This window comes from Gopherus evgoodei, chromosome 1 (genome assembly GCF_007399415.2).
Source record: "Gopherus evgoodei ecotype Sinaloan lineage chromosome 1, rGopEvg1_v1.p, whole genome shotgun sequence".
NCBI classification, from domain to species: Eukaryota; Metazoa; Chordata; order Testudines; family Testudinidae; genus Gopherus; species Gopherus evgoodei.
Window position 1 is genome coordinate 274599169 of NC_044322.1, and position 17941 is coordinate 274617109.

A 17941-nucleotide genomic window follows, 5' to 3' on the forward strand; every position below is an offset into this window, starting at 1 on the left:
CTTGCACTTTTCCTTATGTGTTTTACTTGAGCTTTAGGCATCCGAGCTATTTTTAAGCCCCCTTTGCTGTATTTTGAATGCCCGGAGTCTTAGGACTGATGAGTAGCACTTTAAAAACGAATGTTTGCAGCCCTAGTGCCTTGTGAGCAAATCTACGGCAACAAACTGGTGTGCAGCTTAGTGCTCACAAGCTAGTGTTACTAACTTATTTTATTTTGAATTTTGCTATCTGTTTTGCTATCTCCAAACCACTGGAGTCAAATGAGTACATGAGCCTTTCAGCTTAAATTTAAAGTTTCTATTTCTTACATGAATCCTAAAAGCTAAAAAATCCCACCACCACCAACTCTTCCCCAAGCAAGATCATCCGCCCCCCCCCCACCAGACAAACAAAAATACAGACCTCTCCCCTTCATCCTTTGGAGCACAAGACATGCATCATTTTCTGCCATTTCTTTCTTGTGCTGGTCTGTTCAGGTTTCTGAGGCCATGTCTACATCTAAAATTTTGCAGCGCTGGTTGTTACAGCTGTATTAGTACAGCTGTATAGGGCCAGCGCTGCAGAGTGGCCACACTTACCGCAACCAGCGCTGCAAGTGGTGTTAGATGTGGCCACACTGCAGCGCTGTTGGGCTGCTTCAAGGGGGGTTCCGGGAACGCGAGAGCAAACCGGGAAAGAAGACCAGCTTCGCCGCGGTTTGCTCTCGCGTTCCCGGAGCCACCCAGCAAACCGCAGGGAAGGAGACCTGCTTGCTCGGGGTTCCGGGAACGAGAGAGCAAACCGGGAAAGGAGACCAGCTTCGCCGCGGTTTGCTCTCGCGTTCCCGGAGCCACCCAACAAACCGCAGGGAAGGAGACCTACTTGCTCGGGGTTCCGGCAACGAGAGAGCAAACCGGGAAAGGAGACCAGCTTGATTACCAGAGGCTTCCTCCTTCCACGGAGGTCAAGAAAAGCGCTGGTAAGTGTCTACATTGGATTACCAGCGCTGGATCACCAGCGCTGGATCCTCTACACCCGAGACAAAACGGGAGTACGGCCAGCACTGCAAACAGGGAGTTGCAGCGCTGGTGGTGCCCTGCAGATGTGTACACCTTCAAAGTTGCAGCGCTGTAACTCCCTCACCAGCGCTGCAACTTTCTGATGTAGACAAGCCCTGAGTGTCATGTTGATGGATCTGGCTTCTTTTTCAATTGGTCTGTATAATGTTTCGCTAAGTGGCCTGTTCATATGATCACTTGCCATGGAAGTCATGTTGTTGTCATTCTTAATGTGTGTCCTAACTATGTCCATTGTCTTCATACCACTGTTAGATTGTTCTGCTTAAGAGTTTCTGATGTTGCAAGAAACTCTTTCCAATGGAGTTTGAAGATCTTCCATTGGCATTTACTATCAGTTGATTTTCGTATCAACTTCTATAGATTTCCATGATGCCATAAAGGAGGGAAGGCAAGATACATTGCTGTTTTTTAAAGCTAGCATTTTTGTGTGAGGGCCAATCATGTTACTTTTTCAAATCTTTTCAAGTTTATGAATATTTTTGGTGTTTTTTTATATTTGTTGTGTGACAAACAGCATGGTGTCATCATCATTACACATCTCACTCCTTAGCTAGGTAAAATAACTTACTTCTTCTAGTGCAGGTGTGGGCAAACTGCAGCCCGCAAGCCGAATCTGGCCCACCAGCCATTTTAATCCAGGCCTGGTGCTCCTTCTGGGGAGCGGGGTCTGGAGTTTGACCCACTCCGATGCTCCAGTGGGGAGAAGGGTCGGGGAATCTCTCCACGCGGCTTCTGGAAGCAGCAGCATGGCCTTTCTCCAGCCCCTAATCATAGGGGCAGCCAGGGTGCTCCACTCTGCACGCTGCCCCTGCCCTAAGCACTGCCCCTGCAGCTCCCTTTGGCCAGGAACCACAACCAATGGGAGCTGGAGGGGCGGTGCCTGCAGACAAGGCAGTGTGCAGAGTCGTCTTGCTGTGCCTCTATGTAGGAGCCAGAGACAGGACATGCCACTGCTTCCAGGAGCTGCCTGAGGTAAATGCCGCCCGAGGCCTGCACCCCTGAGCCCCTGCCCCAGCCCGGCTCCCCCTCCAGCCTTCTAAATCCATCAATCCCAGCCTGGAGCACCCTCCTACACCCCAAACTCCTCCTCCGCAGCCCCACCCCAGAGCTCACACCCCCAGTGGAGCTCTCACCAGCCCTGCAATCCCCAGCCTTGAGCCCCCTCCCGCACCCTGAACTCCTCATTTCTGGCTCCATCTCAGAGCCTGCATCCCCAGCCAGAGCCCTTACCTCCTCCTGCACCCCAACCCCAATTTTGTGAGCATTCATGGCCCGCCACACAATTTCTATTCCCAGATGTGGCCCTTGGGCCAAAAAGTTTGCCCACCCGTTCTAGGGCTTCTTCATCCAGTCTAATGGTTACTTTTGTGACATTGAGAGCCATATATTTTGTCTTCCACTTGTTAATGAACCAACCAACTCATTATGCTATATCTGCCAAAAGCTATGCTCCCAGAGTGGGGGAGGAGGTGGGCAACCAGACGACTCTATCTTATTGAACCTGATTGCCATATATTATCAATGCCAAGCATTAAAAAATCATGAGCCTTTAAAATAAGAGATTTTGGGTTCTTTTTATTTGCTTTCTGGGATGTGAGTAAATTTAAAAAAAACAACATGTTCATTAAAGTCTCAAAATTTTGAAGCCAACGCATGATATTTAAAGGCTTGGAGTTGATAAAACTGTATGTTGATCAGGGTCAGCAAGATAGGGTGTGGTTCCTCCCCTGCTGTGTGGGGTAGTCAGTCAAAGACAATCTCAGCTGGGAGGGTGAGGTATTATGCTTCAACTCATCTCACTTCAAAGTGTTCAGAGTTATGCATAAGGCTATATTGGGCACAAGTCACCTCCAGTTACTTCAATCCACCCCCGAGTTGAAAGCACAGTGTGGAAAGACCTGTGAAGGGCAATTTGCGTCACACGGATAAATAGTTTGGGAAAGGGGAAAAAATTCTCTTCACCCCAGATGGGACTCGAACCCACAATCCCTGGCTTAGGAGGCCAATGCCTTATCCATTAGGCCACTGGGGCTACCGTGAAAATGAATTCTTCATTCGCTCATTTCTCCCAACATCTGACCCCTCCCCCTTTAACGAACACTGATTGGTCAATCTATTAGCACCCTCCCCCCACCTTCTTGTCAACTGCAGACAAGAAGCTGTGCGCACAGCCTTCTGGGACCTATCGTGTCTGCGCACTAGCGTACATGGGAGCGGCAGCTCTCCCCGCACGGAACCCTGGGAAGTGTAGTTTTACCCCGACAGTGCGTGGGGTGGGGCGATGATGGGCCGGGGGGCGGTGCGTGGCCTTAAAACCTGGCTCCTACGTTGAGTTGGGGAGGCCACGGAGCAAAGTGGGCGGCTCCGCTGCGTGCCAGACCCATCACTGGTAGCTCGCCGCCCCGGCCTGAAACAATGTGCGGCCCCTGCTCACCGCTGCACCAGGCTGCCGCCTGCTGGGTGGCTCATGGGGGAGCGAGTGGCGCCCTGTGCCGGTGGAGAGCAGGTACCGCTGCTCAGCTCTCCCTACACACCCCGATCCCAGGCCCGGGCGGACTGAGTTTTCTTGTGCAGTCAGCAGCTTGTGACAGGTGGGGTTGGGGGTTAATTGGTCAAGCAAATCTGGGCCAACATTCTCCCCGGGTGATTTAAGAGACGCCCCTCTGCAGTCGCAGGCCAGTTGCACTAAACTGATGGGCCAATCAAAGTTTAATGCAGAGCTCTTCAGTGTCAGAAACGAACAGATTAGATACAAACTAGGGGGCTGGAGCAAAGTTAAAACCACGACCTGTTAACCCAGCACCAGCGTCGTTTCCGGGGGGTGATATGTTGTGGGGGTGGGAGGGGAAAGATAAGATGTAGTTTAGCACCCCTGCCTTTACACGTTTATTTAATAATAGTCTCCCTTCCCCATGTAGTTGTGAATCTTCCTCAGGCGCTGTCCCATTATTGCTGCTGGCAGCCTGAAGCTGAGGCATCTGACTGAAACAATGCCTGTTCTTCCCCAAACACTGGGGGATTGATCACGGTACCTGACCCTTGGTCTCTGATGGAACTATAATTTATCAGCTATAGCAGAAAGCTTAGATAGATGTAAATGGTCCAGTCTTTGTGATGCTGAGAAGTTCTCTATCTTACAACCACACACACGGTGTTAATATGTACATTCCTCTTTATTTAATACAGCACAGACACGTGACACATACAAAAGAAAAATACACTCATGAAAAAGAACCCCGTCCCAATTAAGGACAGGAAACATTTACACTCAATTGAATAAGGCTCTTACTTTAGAACACAAGTCTGCTAGCTACACTTGGAATCTCAGAGCAAGCCTATTGCCAAAGAATCAGCACCCTATTTAGGATAGTGAAAATAGGGAGGGACAGAACATGTTTGGGACCTGTGAGGCAGGTTCAGTAGATTCAGTTACCACACAGATCTGCAAGAGTGAGTGCACATATGTGGTTATAGGATAGCACTGCCTTCCTTTGCTATTTGATCCTGCGGGACCAAAGCAAGATGAAAGGAATTATGGTCCACCAGCTCTTCTTGCAGAATGTGAGATATGCAACCTGTCAAAAAAAAAAAATCCAAACTGTCCTGCAAAATGCAGGACGATAAACCTGAATATTTGGGAGGAAAGCAAAAACATCACAGTATCAAGGTGAAGAGTTTTATCAGGAACCTCCCAGGTGGCCAACACGCTGCCAGCTTCACTTGGGAATGCACACAGGAAACTCTAGCTTCCCTGTTAAATGGCTAGCATGTATTAAACTGATCAGCAAGAATACACATTTGGAACTGGTGCAGACTTCTGTGGCAGCAGCTTCCCCATTTTCCTGCTCCAGTTCAGGATGGAATTTAAGCAGGCACCAGTTCCTCTGGCAAAGAGCCTTACACACTTTTTTTTAAAACTAAAATAATAGAAAAAAGGGAGACAAGTGTATTTACAAAATCCATGGCTGGTACAGTACATAATTTTTAAGACACACTAAATGCTACAATCTTTCAGGTCCTGAGATTATTACAAAAAAAAATCAACTCAAAATTTGTATTCAGGTCCAGTTTTATAAGGAGAGAGAAATCAAAAAATCACTTGTTTAAAAATACAGTATCCCTTTAAGTTAGTGGAACGCATCTTTGTAAAAACAAAAACAAAACCAAAGTAATTGGCACCCGTCACCAATAAGTAGCTGGATTTGGTTATTCAGGCCCCTCTCCTCAAGGGCTGCTATACATGCTTATTGTCATATGGGGGAAGCATTTCACAGGGGAGTTCATCAGGTAAGCACATGGGCCTGCTCTCCTTTCACCAAGCCAAAGGCTTTTCCCATGTTCTGAAGTAAGCAGGTACTAAGGAGCAAGTAGACGTGAATTCGTGTGGAATAAAATGAAGAAAAAAAATAAATCACAGAATCCCCACTTCAAATGTGTCTGCCATCACACAGGAATTGTACATTCCCTTTCTTGGTATTAAGGAGGATCACAAAAGTCTGTATACTGACAGTTTCTTTTTGTTTAGTTGAGGCACAATAAGCACTCGCCTGCTAATTTTTTGTTCTAAACTTGGCAATGACAGTCAGGAAAGTACCCAGGTAAAGGGCCTTCAGCCCCTCACTTTACATAATCTACATTCTCAAGAGCACCAGCCAGCCAAGTAGAATTAAGCTGGTTAACTCTTTTATATATTTTTTAATGAAACAGCAAACAGGATGCTGCAGCCTAAACCCTTTCACTGAGAGGACTCTTGCTGCAATTAGAATAAGCAGCTTCTAAGCTTGGAAGCTCTGCTGTTGAGCAAATCCCTTCACTAAGCAGGGGTAAAAGGACTTGCCCATGTCTGCTCACAAGGAAGAATTCTAGTACAGCGCTTTCTCTCTCTAAATTAGAGCAACAGATAACCTCCTATAGTAAGCATCTTTGACTGGGAGCCTAGAAATTGCCAGCATTCTAAGGATTAATTAACCACAAAATGCATTTGACCTCCAACCCTTGGGGGAGGGAGGCTGGAAGAAGGAGAAAAATCACACAGAAAGGGGACTAATTTAACTGCTAAAATATAACAATGCTCAGCAGAGACTTTTTTGGGGGAAGTAGAGGAATAATTAATTGTGTAATGTATTTTACTTCTTTAAATCAATAGTCCTAAATAAATATTCTGGAGAGAAACAAATCCCAGTCTAAACCTTGAGAATGTATGCAAGAAAATTGCACAAATTGCTACAGCAAGATAGAAATACTGACTAAAACAGACTCATTACAGCTCTTGCCTCTGAGCTGGATTGTTCTGCTGTAACAAGTGCAACACTGAGCAGTGGATGAGAAGGCAGTGGGGATCCCAATGCAGCCTCTATTTAGATGAGATACCATCTATAAGAGATCCAGCCACTGATTAGCTAAAATCTCCCCTTAATTAGAAAGGGTCCGTTCACTAAACATTGCATTTACTAAATCCTATATTTCGGTGGCAGGAAGAGTACAGGAAATCAATCCCTCACCCACCCAAAAGTGTAATCTATACATCGGAATTACTTCAGATTGCTGTGGCTTCTTAGTCCAGTTCTGCAGAGCTGAATATTGTGCAACTATCTAAAAAGCTCTCAGAATCAAACCTATCACCAACTGGAGATTTTAGTCTCCCTTCAAAAGCCATTTTATTACACTTTTGACACTAGAGTTTGCGCAAGAGAATGGGTTTTTTTCTTTTTTTCTTCTTTTTGAATACAAAGTTCATTTTCCCTGTTAGAAAAAAATACTTTTTTTTGTAGTACAGACATTCAAAAACTACATCATGTTTCTTTGGGCAGAAGTTTAACATTTGTTAATGGGGGCAGGGAGAGGAGTGTACATAACACTGGAACATGTAAAGAATACTTATCTGCATAGTTGATATTCATGACTATTAATCAAACCAAGGCCTTATCTGGAAAAAGCTGAGAACACAAAACAGTTTTTTCACCCCCACAGGTGGAAACTAATCAGTCCCAAATAAGCTCTGGGTGTCATCAGCTATTTGGTTTATCTTAAACTTGGTAGCATCTCCCAACTTGTTTTGGTTGGACAACAGCTCTTTCCCTCTCTCACATCCTCTCTTTTGTTGTTGGGCAGTCAAGAACACTGTCAAAGTTAACCAAAGGTAGTGTACCCCACTTGTACTGGACACTTTCATTAGTATTAAAAATTTATTAGCAGCTTACTTCACAGCCAGAAGGGGGTGATGAGAGAAAAGGAGAAATTGCAATTCATTTCTAGAAAGATGGAATAACTAGGAATTTTTTTTTTTCATTCTAAGAGTTGCTCTACAGAGTTACAGTTATCACATGTTGGATACTAAAAATGTAGACAGACATCCTTTGCCTCAGCTAAGGAGAGCACAGCACAACTCAGGTAGGGCATGCACACATGGCTGGAGGATACTTTTTTTCCCGCCCCCCCCCCCCCCCAAATCATGGGACAGCTGCACGCCAGGCTGGTCCCTTGGAGCAGATTCATAGGTTCTCTAAGATACTTCACCTACCCATAGCCCCAAGGGGTTATGTTAACAGCCAGAAATTGCTGGGTCTCAGGAAAGTTGGGTAAACCAGCTTTGGGGTTGCTCTGTGCTGACAGGATCACAAATTTATATAGATACAGCTGTGATTTTCAACAGGTTAAACAAAGCTTTCGGGTAAGGTTAAAAACTTAAAATTACAGCCATACCCTATTTTCTCTCACAAAATCAAACCCTGGTACTTGACAGCCCACCTTACTTTCTAGATTAACTCTGGAAAGTTCTCAAACCTTGATCTGGTTTCTGGAAGGGGAAAGCCCATTCTTTCCTCCTCCATATTGCAACCAGACCAAGCCTGTCTCTACCTAATAGAAATACCTCACAGAACCACCATAGCTTACTTATGTTTGTTATTGTAGGTTGAGCTACATTCAGCATTAGTCAACATTTGATTTTGACTAGTCAACACTGATTTCTCTGAAAGTTTTTATAGAAATGCAAGCTAGACATTTGTTCAATTATTTTCAGCATACAGTAAAACCTTGCTAATTTGCATTAAATCATTTGGACACCTATTAGCAGACTGCTTATTATATAACAAGCAAAATTTAACAAATAAAACAGATACGTTCATTTAGTTTGATCACTGTAGTTAAGATATATTGCAAATTATTTATACTGCTAATTAGTAGATCTTCTATAAATAATCAAGTCTCAACAAGACACCTCATTCCAATCTTTGAGAGCTGGAAAAATACACTTTTTCTGGTGTGTGATTTAAGCAGTTTGTGGATTATAGCAAGGTTTTACTGAGACTAATTTGCTGAGAACAATATAAGGAAGCCCACTCCATTCTTCTATTGCATGGGAGAAAATGGCACAACTTTGGTGAATTTAAGTACTCATTTAAGCCAGAGAGTGATAGAATGACTATTGTCGGGCAGACGTGGATAGCACCATGCAAGCTTCCCTGTAATACATCAATTCAGACTTGTTTCAACCTAGTATTTTAGCTGTCTCCTCTACTGAAAGGGCTATCAGTGTGGGGAATTGTGCCAAACTCTAGGAGTGGTTATGACAGACAGTCTAATACTTACAGGTAGACAGACTGAGATTACCAAACTAATTTCATTTGTGACCTAAACAAGATTCAAACAGATCTCCAAAGGGAAATGCATCAAATTCCTTTTCCACTAACCAACTCCTCTCTCTCACACACAGCTTACTATACTGTCATCTGTGCCCAAATGTCCACCTTTCAGAAGTAAAATAGAATTCTTAGGAATACTGCTTTGTGTGTGTGAGAGAGCATACAGAATGAATGCCATGGTACCGCAGCTATAACTTATTACACACACACACACACACAAACACCACACTTATTACAAAAAGGGAAAATAGTATAACAGCATAAAGTCATCTTGGCAAGTTTAAGATTTTTCTCCCAAATGCCTCCCAGCAGTTTAGGATCTCTGAGAACAGTTTAAAGGAAGGGAGAGGGGGAAATAAAATAAAGAAAAGGCACTTAAACAAAGGACAAAGGCCTGAATCAAGTAAGTCATGGAGGGGTAACAGCCATTTCACCAGAGCTAGGACCAATCAGAATCTACCAACTTTTATTTTTAAACTTCTATAAAATTAAAATTGCATAAAGTGTTAATTAACCAGTCATTTACCTACCATATTTACCTTCTGGTTCATTTTAAGAAAACAAAACAGCAAGTGTCCCTACTGTGATCCCCATCTCAGCAAAAAAATGGGGAGCTGGAGTCCGGGGTGTAAGCCTTCCAGAGCTTTGCTTGACTGCAGGTTTTGCTTTTTCCTGAAATTCAATCTTCAAAGAAAATCCAAAACTAACTTAATCGAAGAGGGATCACTGTGCCTTTAACAATGCACTCAAAAAAAATCAAACACCCCATCACTCCTAATCCATCTGTGGGCAAAAACTACTCCAAAAACGAACTGTAAACTAGATTAAAATTCGCTAATAAATACAGCCAAAAGTTCATTTTACAAATGTAGCAGCAAATGTGATAAAGTTAGTTGGAGTCCTAAGAGACAACCCCCAGAAGGTTATGGTTTGCACAACTGATGGCAGCTTGGGAGAGTTGCGGGATTTCTCTGCTTTCATGTCCTCAAATGTCCTGGACCAAGTGGAGGAGGAGTGTGGAGGAAGTATCAGGCAGTTGGAGTGGGGGAAAGGAACAAGACCCTGTGTACCTGCTTCACCCAAAATCTATGCATCAAACAGCCTTGACAGGATTGAAACAAAAACCAGAACCCAGGTAATTAAAAGTCACTTCTGATTAGCTGAAAACAGATGTTAAACCCACAGCATCCACTCATGACTTGGTGACTCAATATTACTAATGCATTTTAACAGCAACCTAATAGAGAATGATGGGCAAAAAATAACAATTTAGGCCATCAACATCTATCTTGGGGAGGTGGAGAACACAGCAATAATGATCCAAATGATTAGAAATTTTGCAGCTTGTGGTTCAACTAGCCTAGCTCCTTTCTCTTTGTTTGCAAAGTTCCCAGAGGATTTAAAATTGCTACCTATGCCTTTTGGAGCTTTGGAACATGTAGCAGAAGGCATTACCCAAAGGGTTTTTAGCATCTAAAACCTGTTTTTGAAATTATTGCTTGAATTATTTGAGGTTAAGAGTGAGCTTGATACTTCAGCTCACAGACAATCCCCAAATTAAGGTCAGCTGCCCAGAAAGACAGCTCAACTGGCTCTTATTGCTTGTGAATACTGAGGGTTATTTAGTATGTACAGCAGCTTATATACATTACCAAAGGCCCTTAAAAAACAGTGACTTGAAAAACAGCTTAAACAACAAGTTGCTGTGCAAGGAATAATAAAGTGTATTAGTCTAATTTTCCATTGGGATGTTGCAGATATCCTTCACCTGCTCCCCGGTTCTGGGAATTATTCTATAGTTGTCTTTTGACCTGGCCTTTCCGGGTCAAGGAAGTGAAGAATAGAGAAGGAGTTGGAATACAGAATCTTTTTCCTTTGGGTCAACTGATTCCAAAGTGGCCCACCAGACTGGTAGTAACTAGAAATAGTTATACTCCCAGAACTGTTTCAGTGGCCTATATGAAGTGAGTTTGTGACCTCAGTAAAGTTTCACATCATACAACTATTTCCAAAACTAGTACTAATATGCCTTCTTGTTACCATTCTCAGAAAACAGGCCAACAATTGAATGGGCTGTGGAGACTGAACTCCCCTCTCAATCCTAGAGAGATATACCTTGCAAATGAGGCACACTTGCGGGATGGGGAAAAGGAAACTTGTGCTGTCATTGTCTGTGCTGTATGGATAAAGGGCTCCAATCTCCAGGACTGTCAATTGTGTACCTGTCACTAGATCTAGAATTTCACTTTTAAAAAAAAAAGTATGAAAGTAAAGGATGGCTATATGTGTGAGACACCTTGAGGGAGGAAGTATAGAAGAGCGCAGAGTTCTCTTGGGGTGGAGGTCTTTTCCACATATTGCTGCTGGGTGGCCCTCCACTTCACCCCCTCAGCTATATGCATTATTAGAAGTGTGTGGTATGTTTGGCATAGGTCAAAGAATTCTGGCTTCACAGAATCTGCTTCCTTCCTCCCTTCCTGGGGTAAAAGATCACACAAAAGCAAAACTTGGATGCTACCCTCTGAATAGTTAATGGAATCTTATGCCTTGGAGAATTTTCATCTGAGTAGGAATGCCAGGGTCTGTATGAATATATACCCTTTTTGAAATTAACCTTGATGCTAAGAGTTGTAATTTTGTCTAGCCAACATGCCACCTACAGAACATTTACATAAACAGAAAAACACAATTTGCCTAGTGCCACGGGGTGAAATTCAAAACCTAATAGATCTTATTTTGGTTCAGTCTGTCATTTACAGAAATTCCTTGTGCAAAATCCTTTTATTGCTGGGCTCAACCCAACATTTATTTATTTTTTATATGATATATACAATATATATTATTTTAAATTCATGTTTTTATATAATTTATATATATAAAATTAAAGAGATCTAAATAGAAAAAAGAATTGTTGTCTGTTCTTAAGAAAAATAGTTCACATGTCAAAGAAAATGGAAAGCTAAAAGTTGGTTTAGCAAAAACACTAGAGATTTAATAGCCGGAGGTCAAAGTTTGTACTTGGAAGGTGTGAGGTGACCATCAGTCATAAATACAATCTCAGATTAAAACTACTGGAAAGTTCAAGACAGACTAAAATTCCAGTATCTTTGATCACAGGGATATACTGGCTTTGCAAGAGAAAGGGCCTCAAATCAGAAATTGTGATATTCCAGATCAGAAGATCCCATACTTTCTTACTTTTATGTTGCAATTTCTGCCATGCTTCTCTTCCCACTTAAAGAAAGATGGGACTCAACAATAAAGTTTTAATGAAAGAACCTCTTCTGTCCTATTGTCCAAAGTGCAATGTGTGCTAAATGTTTCCTAAACATACAAATGGACTACCCAATATATTGCTATCCAAAAATGAAAGCCAGCCTTGCTGTCTTGTATCACCATGCAGGGCAGAGTTCAGGTCATGAGTACCCGAGGCCAGCAGGGGCCGGGAATGCTAAAGAGACAACAGATTCAGCCCCAGGAGGAGAAAAGGCACCCCAGGTCACTTCTGAATGATTCCTCTTTGGCTAATGATTGAAGCAGTATAACTTGGCTCTGAAATAAGCCTCATCCAGCTCTCTTTAGCTGAAGGGTTCACTACCATGTCTACCTTTTGAAAGTAGTTGGATGGAAGAGGGAATGGATCTAGCAGGGATGAGGAAGTGCCTTTATGTTTCATGAAGGATGTAGATTCTACACTGTAAATAGCAGAGATACACAAGGAGAACCAATTGAAGAAATGAAGCAAGTTTAAGGGTGTAAAACCATAGTGTTCATCTTCCAAAGAAATTAGGTACGGGGAGATAAGAATGCTGTCTGATCTGAAACAAAATTTAGATTCCATTTTATGTAGAAAAAGATTTTTTTCTTTAAATACCAATCACTCTATGCTAAAATTAACTTGGGAGTAGAGACTAATGGAAACCCCTCTTTACTCTTCTCCTGCCTCTCCAATAGGATTCTCTCTTTGAAAGGGAGCTCTGCCTGGGGAGTAATGAGACTGCTTTAGCCACAGGACCCACAAAACCCAACAGTGCCTGTATTCATTAGGCTTTTCCAAAGAGGTAATTTTGGACAAATGTCTGTATCAGAAACTATTTGTGGAAAGTTTATTCTTATTTATGCCACAGAGTGCCCAAGCAGAGACCATCTCTGTGCTGCACTACATATGGTCCACGACCATATGATACACTCAGGGCCCATTCATATTTTTTTGCAGGGACCTTCAAATTGTTAAAGTGGATGGCTTCCTACCTCCCAGGATAGATGGAGAAATTTACTCCATCTCTCTTCATGCTTCCTCCTTATCATTAGGCATTACCCAGAAAGTAAACATTGTGCCACTGTGGGTTTGACAACTGAAACTTGCCAGTCAGAACAGATTTTAAAAGGCTGAGTTTCTTTAGGTAAGCTCAAACTCTGATCAATCTGCATGAAAGCCTTTCCTCCTTTTCCTCCTCTATTTGATTAAGTATTTTCCTTTTTCTTCTTTCCTCTCACCACAGTGCTTGGGATCAGAGTATGTAAACATTGACAGAAACAGCAGCCCTGTGACCATGTAAGCACTTTTCCAACCAGGCAGATTCCATCAGCCAATCAGAACCGCTTCATGCTCCCGTGCTCATCCAGAAGTCACTGGGTTTTCCGCTGTAACTTAGTGTCCCCTTTACTTTGGCCTCCATCTGGAATTTGGGGGTGGGGGTAGACGGGGGAAAGAAGAGGAACGAAAAAAACAGATAAAGTTCTCTTATGATTATGGGAGTTACATTATGAATAAAGCAACCTGCACTGCAGAATACTGAACTGCATTCCCTATTGGTTGCACTGAATAGGTGAATTCCAGCAGCTAATGAGAGTGCACAACTGTGACATGCAGTAAATGAACATACTTGTTTGCACCAAAGGCTGTGGCTGACGGATAAGCTATCTACAGGATGTGGGCAGCTTCTGTTTGTTTTTAAAAAATAAATTTTAAGTGGAGATGACAAACTCAAACATACTAAAATGTGCTGTCTTCATGGGGTGGAGAATTCCCTTATCTTCTCATCAGCTTATTTAATTTGCATTATAATTGTTGATGCTTAACATTCAGCAGAAAAACACTACTCTTTCTTGAAGTAACAGTTAAATTGTTGTTTGGGAGAGTGCTAAATCTAACCCTCAGGTCTCTCTAGCACTTTTTGCAATAAAGCATATAAAAATCAACCTATGGAACTTATTGTAAACAGTTGAGTAAGAAAGGTTGAACTGTTTTCACAGGCTCTTGAAACAGCACTTCCTTAAAACCTGTGGAGCTGAGCATTGTGTGGGTGGAGTAAAGAACACCCCCAGCTCCACTCAGCCACAACTCACGAAGGAGCCAAGAAAATTCCATGTCCTAAATTGCATAATCCTTTACAACCGTGAAACTATTTGAGCTCGTGGACTGTAACAGGGCGAAGCAGGGTCCCCCTTGGTCCTGCCTCTGCTCTGATCCAAAACACACTCAAGAGACCCTTAGGTTCAGCAATCACCGGTGCAGTTTATTTACAGGATGCAATCCCACCACCTTCTCATCCTATACCGCTTGGGGTTTTCAGCCTTGAGGACTACTTAGCCTCAGCACTCACAAGGGAAGAGCTACCCCCCCCCCGACTTCCCATCTTCCTTTCTTCCTCTGGGCCTGTATATAGCTACAGGCTAATAGGCTGGCAGCTGTTTCCCCTTTGCCAATCAGGCACAGGTTTCTCTAGCCAGTTCCTATTTACCTCCATTAATTGGAGCTGGCATGACAGAGGGCTGGCTCAACAGTTCCTGCCCAGCATCCTGTCACATGGTCCAAAAAAATGAAGAACCACTGCTTTAGACTGGGGTGCTCAAACTTTATTGCACCGCGACCCCCTTCTGACAAAAAAATTACTACATGACCCCAGGAGGGGGTACTGAAGCCTAAGCCCACTCGAGCCCCACTGTCATGGGCGGGAAGGGCCAAAGCTGAAGGGTTTCAGTCCTGGGTTTGGGGGTCAGTAACCTGAGCCCTGCTGCCCAGGGTTGAAGCCAAAGCCCAAGTCCCAGGAGGTGGGGCTCGGGATTAGACCTTAGCTCCAGCAAGTCTAACACCAGCACTGGCAATCCCATTAAAAACGGAGTTGCGACCCACAGTTTGAGAAAAGACTGTTACTCACCTTTGTAACTGTTGTTCTTCGAGATGTGTTGCTCTTATCCATTCCAATTAGGTGTGTGCGCGCCGCGTGCACACTCGTCGGAAGATTTTTACCCTAGCAACGCTCAGTGGGTCTGCTGGGCACCCCCTGGAGTGGCGCTGCAATGGCGCCAGATATATACCCCTGCCGACCCTACGGCCCTCCAGTTCCTTCTTGCCGGCTACTCCGACAGAGTGGAAGGAGGGTGGGTTTGGAATGGACATGGGCAACACATCTTGAAGAACAACAGTTACAAAGATGAGTAACCGTCTTTTCTTCTTAGAGTGCTTGCTCATATTGATTCCAATTAGGTGATTCTCAAGCCTTACCTAGGCGGTGGGGTCGGAGTGAGAAGTTGCAGAATGCAAAACTGCTGAGCCAAAGGCTGTGTCATTTCTGGACTGTTGAACCAGAGCATAATGAGAGGCAAAGGTATGTACCAAAGACCAGGTATCTGCATGGAATATCTCCTGGATGGGTACACAAGCCAGGAAGGCAGCAGATGAAGCCTGGGCCCTGGTAGAATGTGCGGTGAGGCGGCTCGAGGGAACATGAGCCAAGTCATAACAAGTACGGATGCAGGCCGTCACCCAAGATGAAATCCCCTGGGAGGAGACAGGTAGGCCCTTCATTCAGTCCGCCACCATGACGAAGAGTTGGGGCGTTCTACGAAAGGGTTTTGTCCGCTCGATATAAAATGTGAGCACTCTACGAACATCTAGGGAGTGCAATTGTTGTTCCCTTCGTGTTGAGTGTGGTTTCGAGAAGAAGACCGGAAGGAAGATACCTGGTTGACATGAAAGGCCGATATCCCCTTAGGGAGGAATGCCGGGTGTGGTTGCAACTGCACCTTGTCCTTGTGAAACACAGTATACGGTGGGTCTACCGTGAGAGCCCGAAGCTTGGAGACTCGTCTGGCTGATGTAATGACTACGAGGAAAGCTGTTTTCCAGGATAGGTATAGTAGCGAACAGGTTGCTAGTGGCTCGAATGGGGCAGACATAAGTCTGGATAGAACCAGATTGAGGTTCCAGGTTGGGGCGGGGCGGCGTACCTGGAGGTATAGGCGCTCCAAGCCCTTGAGGAACCTAGAAACCATAGGGTGCGAGAACACTGAACGGCCACTCTCCCCTGGGTGGAAGGTAGAGATAGCCGCCAAGTGCACCCTCAATGATGATATTGCTAGGCCCTGCTGTTTGAGAGACCAGAGGTAGTCCAAGATGGTGGGGATCGGGACCTCGGTGGTAGTAACGTTTTGCGTTTCGCACCAGCAGGAGAAGTGCTTCCACTTGGCCAGATACGTGGCCCGAGTGGAAGGTTTTCTGCTATCCAGGAGTACTTGTACTGATGCAGAGCAACGTAATTCTGATTGGCTTAACCACGCAGCAGCCATGCCGTGAGGTGAAGGGCCTGCAGGTCTGGGTGGCAAAATCTGCCGTGGTCCTGAGTTATGAGGTCTGGGTGGAGTGGCAGGTTAATTGGGTTGGCTATAGACAGGTCAAGCAACGTGGTGTACCAGTGCTGCCTGGGCCACGCTAGAGTGATCATGATTAAATGAGCTCCGTCTCTGCAGAGCTTTAGCAGGACCCTGTGAACCAGCGGGAACGGTGGAAAGGCATAAAGCAGTTGGCCCGTCCATGGTATCAGGAGGGCGTCTGAGATCGAACCCGGGGAGAGACCTTGGAAAGAGCAAAACATCTGGAATTTCCTGTTCTCGCGGGAAGCGAAGAAGTCTATGCGGGGAAATCCCCACTTCCGGAAAACAGAATGGATAACTTCTGGATGAATCGACCACTCGTGAGACAGGAAGGATCTGCTGAGTTGATCTGCCAGAGTGTTCTGAATGCCTGGAAGGAAGGACGCTACCAGGTCTATCGAATGGGCTATACAAAAGTCCCAGCATTGGATGCCTTCCTGACAAAGGGGGGGGAAAGACCGTGTCCCTCCCTGCTTGTTTATGTAATACATGGCCGTTGTGTTGTCTGTGAACGCTGAGACACAACGGCCTTGCAAACACTGTTGAAATGCCTGGCACGCAAGGCGGACTGCTTTCAGCTCTCGGACGTTGATGTGCAAGACCAATTCCTGAGATGACCAAAGGCCTTGAGTGCGAAGATGTCCAAGGTGAGCACCCCAGCCGAGAGATGACGCATCCGTTGTCAGGGACATAGAAGGCTGGGGCAGATGGAATGGCATCCCTGCACACACCAGGGAGGGCGTCAGCCACCAGTCAAGGGAGCCTATGATGCTCGGGGGAATGGTGACTATCATGTCTACGGCATCTCTGCTTGGGTGGTATACCGAGTTGAGCCAAGATTGAAGGGGACGGAGGCGTAGCCTGGCGTGTTTGGTCACGAAGGTGCAGGCGGCCATGTGACCCAGGAGACCGAGACACGTGCAAGCCGAAGTCGAAGGCCTCGGATAATTGTTACCATTGCCTGAAACCGAGGCTGTGCTAAGCAGGCTCTGGCGAGATTGGAGTCCAGAATGGCCCCAATGAAGTCTATCCTCTGTGTGGGAACCAGAGTGGATTTCTCTGTGTTGATCATCAGGCCTAGACATATGAATAGGTCCTTGACGATGCCCACATGATAGGTGACTTGTGACTCTGAGGTCCCTCGGATGAGCCAATTGTCCAAATACGGAAAAACGTGTATTTGACGGCGGCGGAGGGCCGCGGCGGCTACAGCCATGCACTTTGTGAATACTCTTGGGGCTGTAGAGAGGCCAAATGGTAGGACTGTAAACTGGAAATGCTGACAGTTGGCTACAAACCAGAGATACCGCCTGTGAGGAGGATAAATTGCGATGTGAAAATATGCGTCCTTCATGTCGAGGGCGGCATACCAGTCTCCGAGATCCAAGGACAGGATGATGGTCCCCAGGGATATCATGCGGAACTTCAACTTTATCATGAACTTGTTGAGTTCCTGCAGGTCTAAGATAGGTCTGAGACCTCTCTTTGCCTTGGGGATTAGGAAATAGCAGGAGTAAAACCCCTTGCCCCTTTCGTCGTTTGGTACCTCCTCTATGGCTCCCATGGCAAGGAGCGACTGCACC

General features: G+C 44.9%; 1 protein-coding gene and 1 non-coding gene across 7 annotated transcripts in view; both read right to left on the minus strand.

The window, feature by feature from the left end:
* Positions 1 to 3018: 3018 nt before the first annotated feature.
* TRNAR-CCU lies at positions 3019 to 3091 on the minus strand. The gene has a single exon. It is a non-coding gene; the product is annotated as a tRNA-Arg (tRNA).
* A 1122-nt stretch (positions 3092 to 4213) lies between these two features.
* Positions 4214 to 17941, minus strand: part of UBN2 (ubinuclein 2) — a 114162-nt gene continuing 100434 nt past the window's right edge. For all 6 annotated transcript variants that reach the window (XM_030547949.1, XM_030547959.1, XM_030547967.1 and 3 more), the window contains one exon: positions 4214 to 13381. In XM_030547949.1, coding sequence (XP_030403809.1) covers positions 13332 to 13381 — 50 coding nt within the window. In that variant the 3' untranslated portion in view covers positions 4214 to 13331. The remainder of the gene's footprint in view (positions 13382 to 17941) is intronic.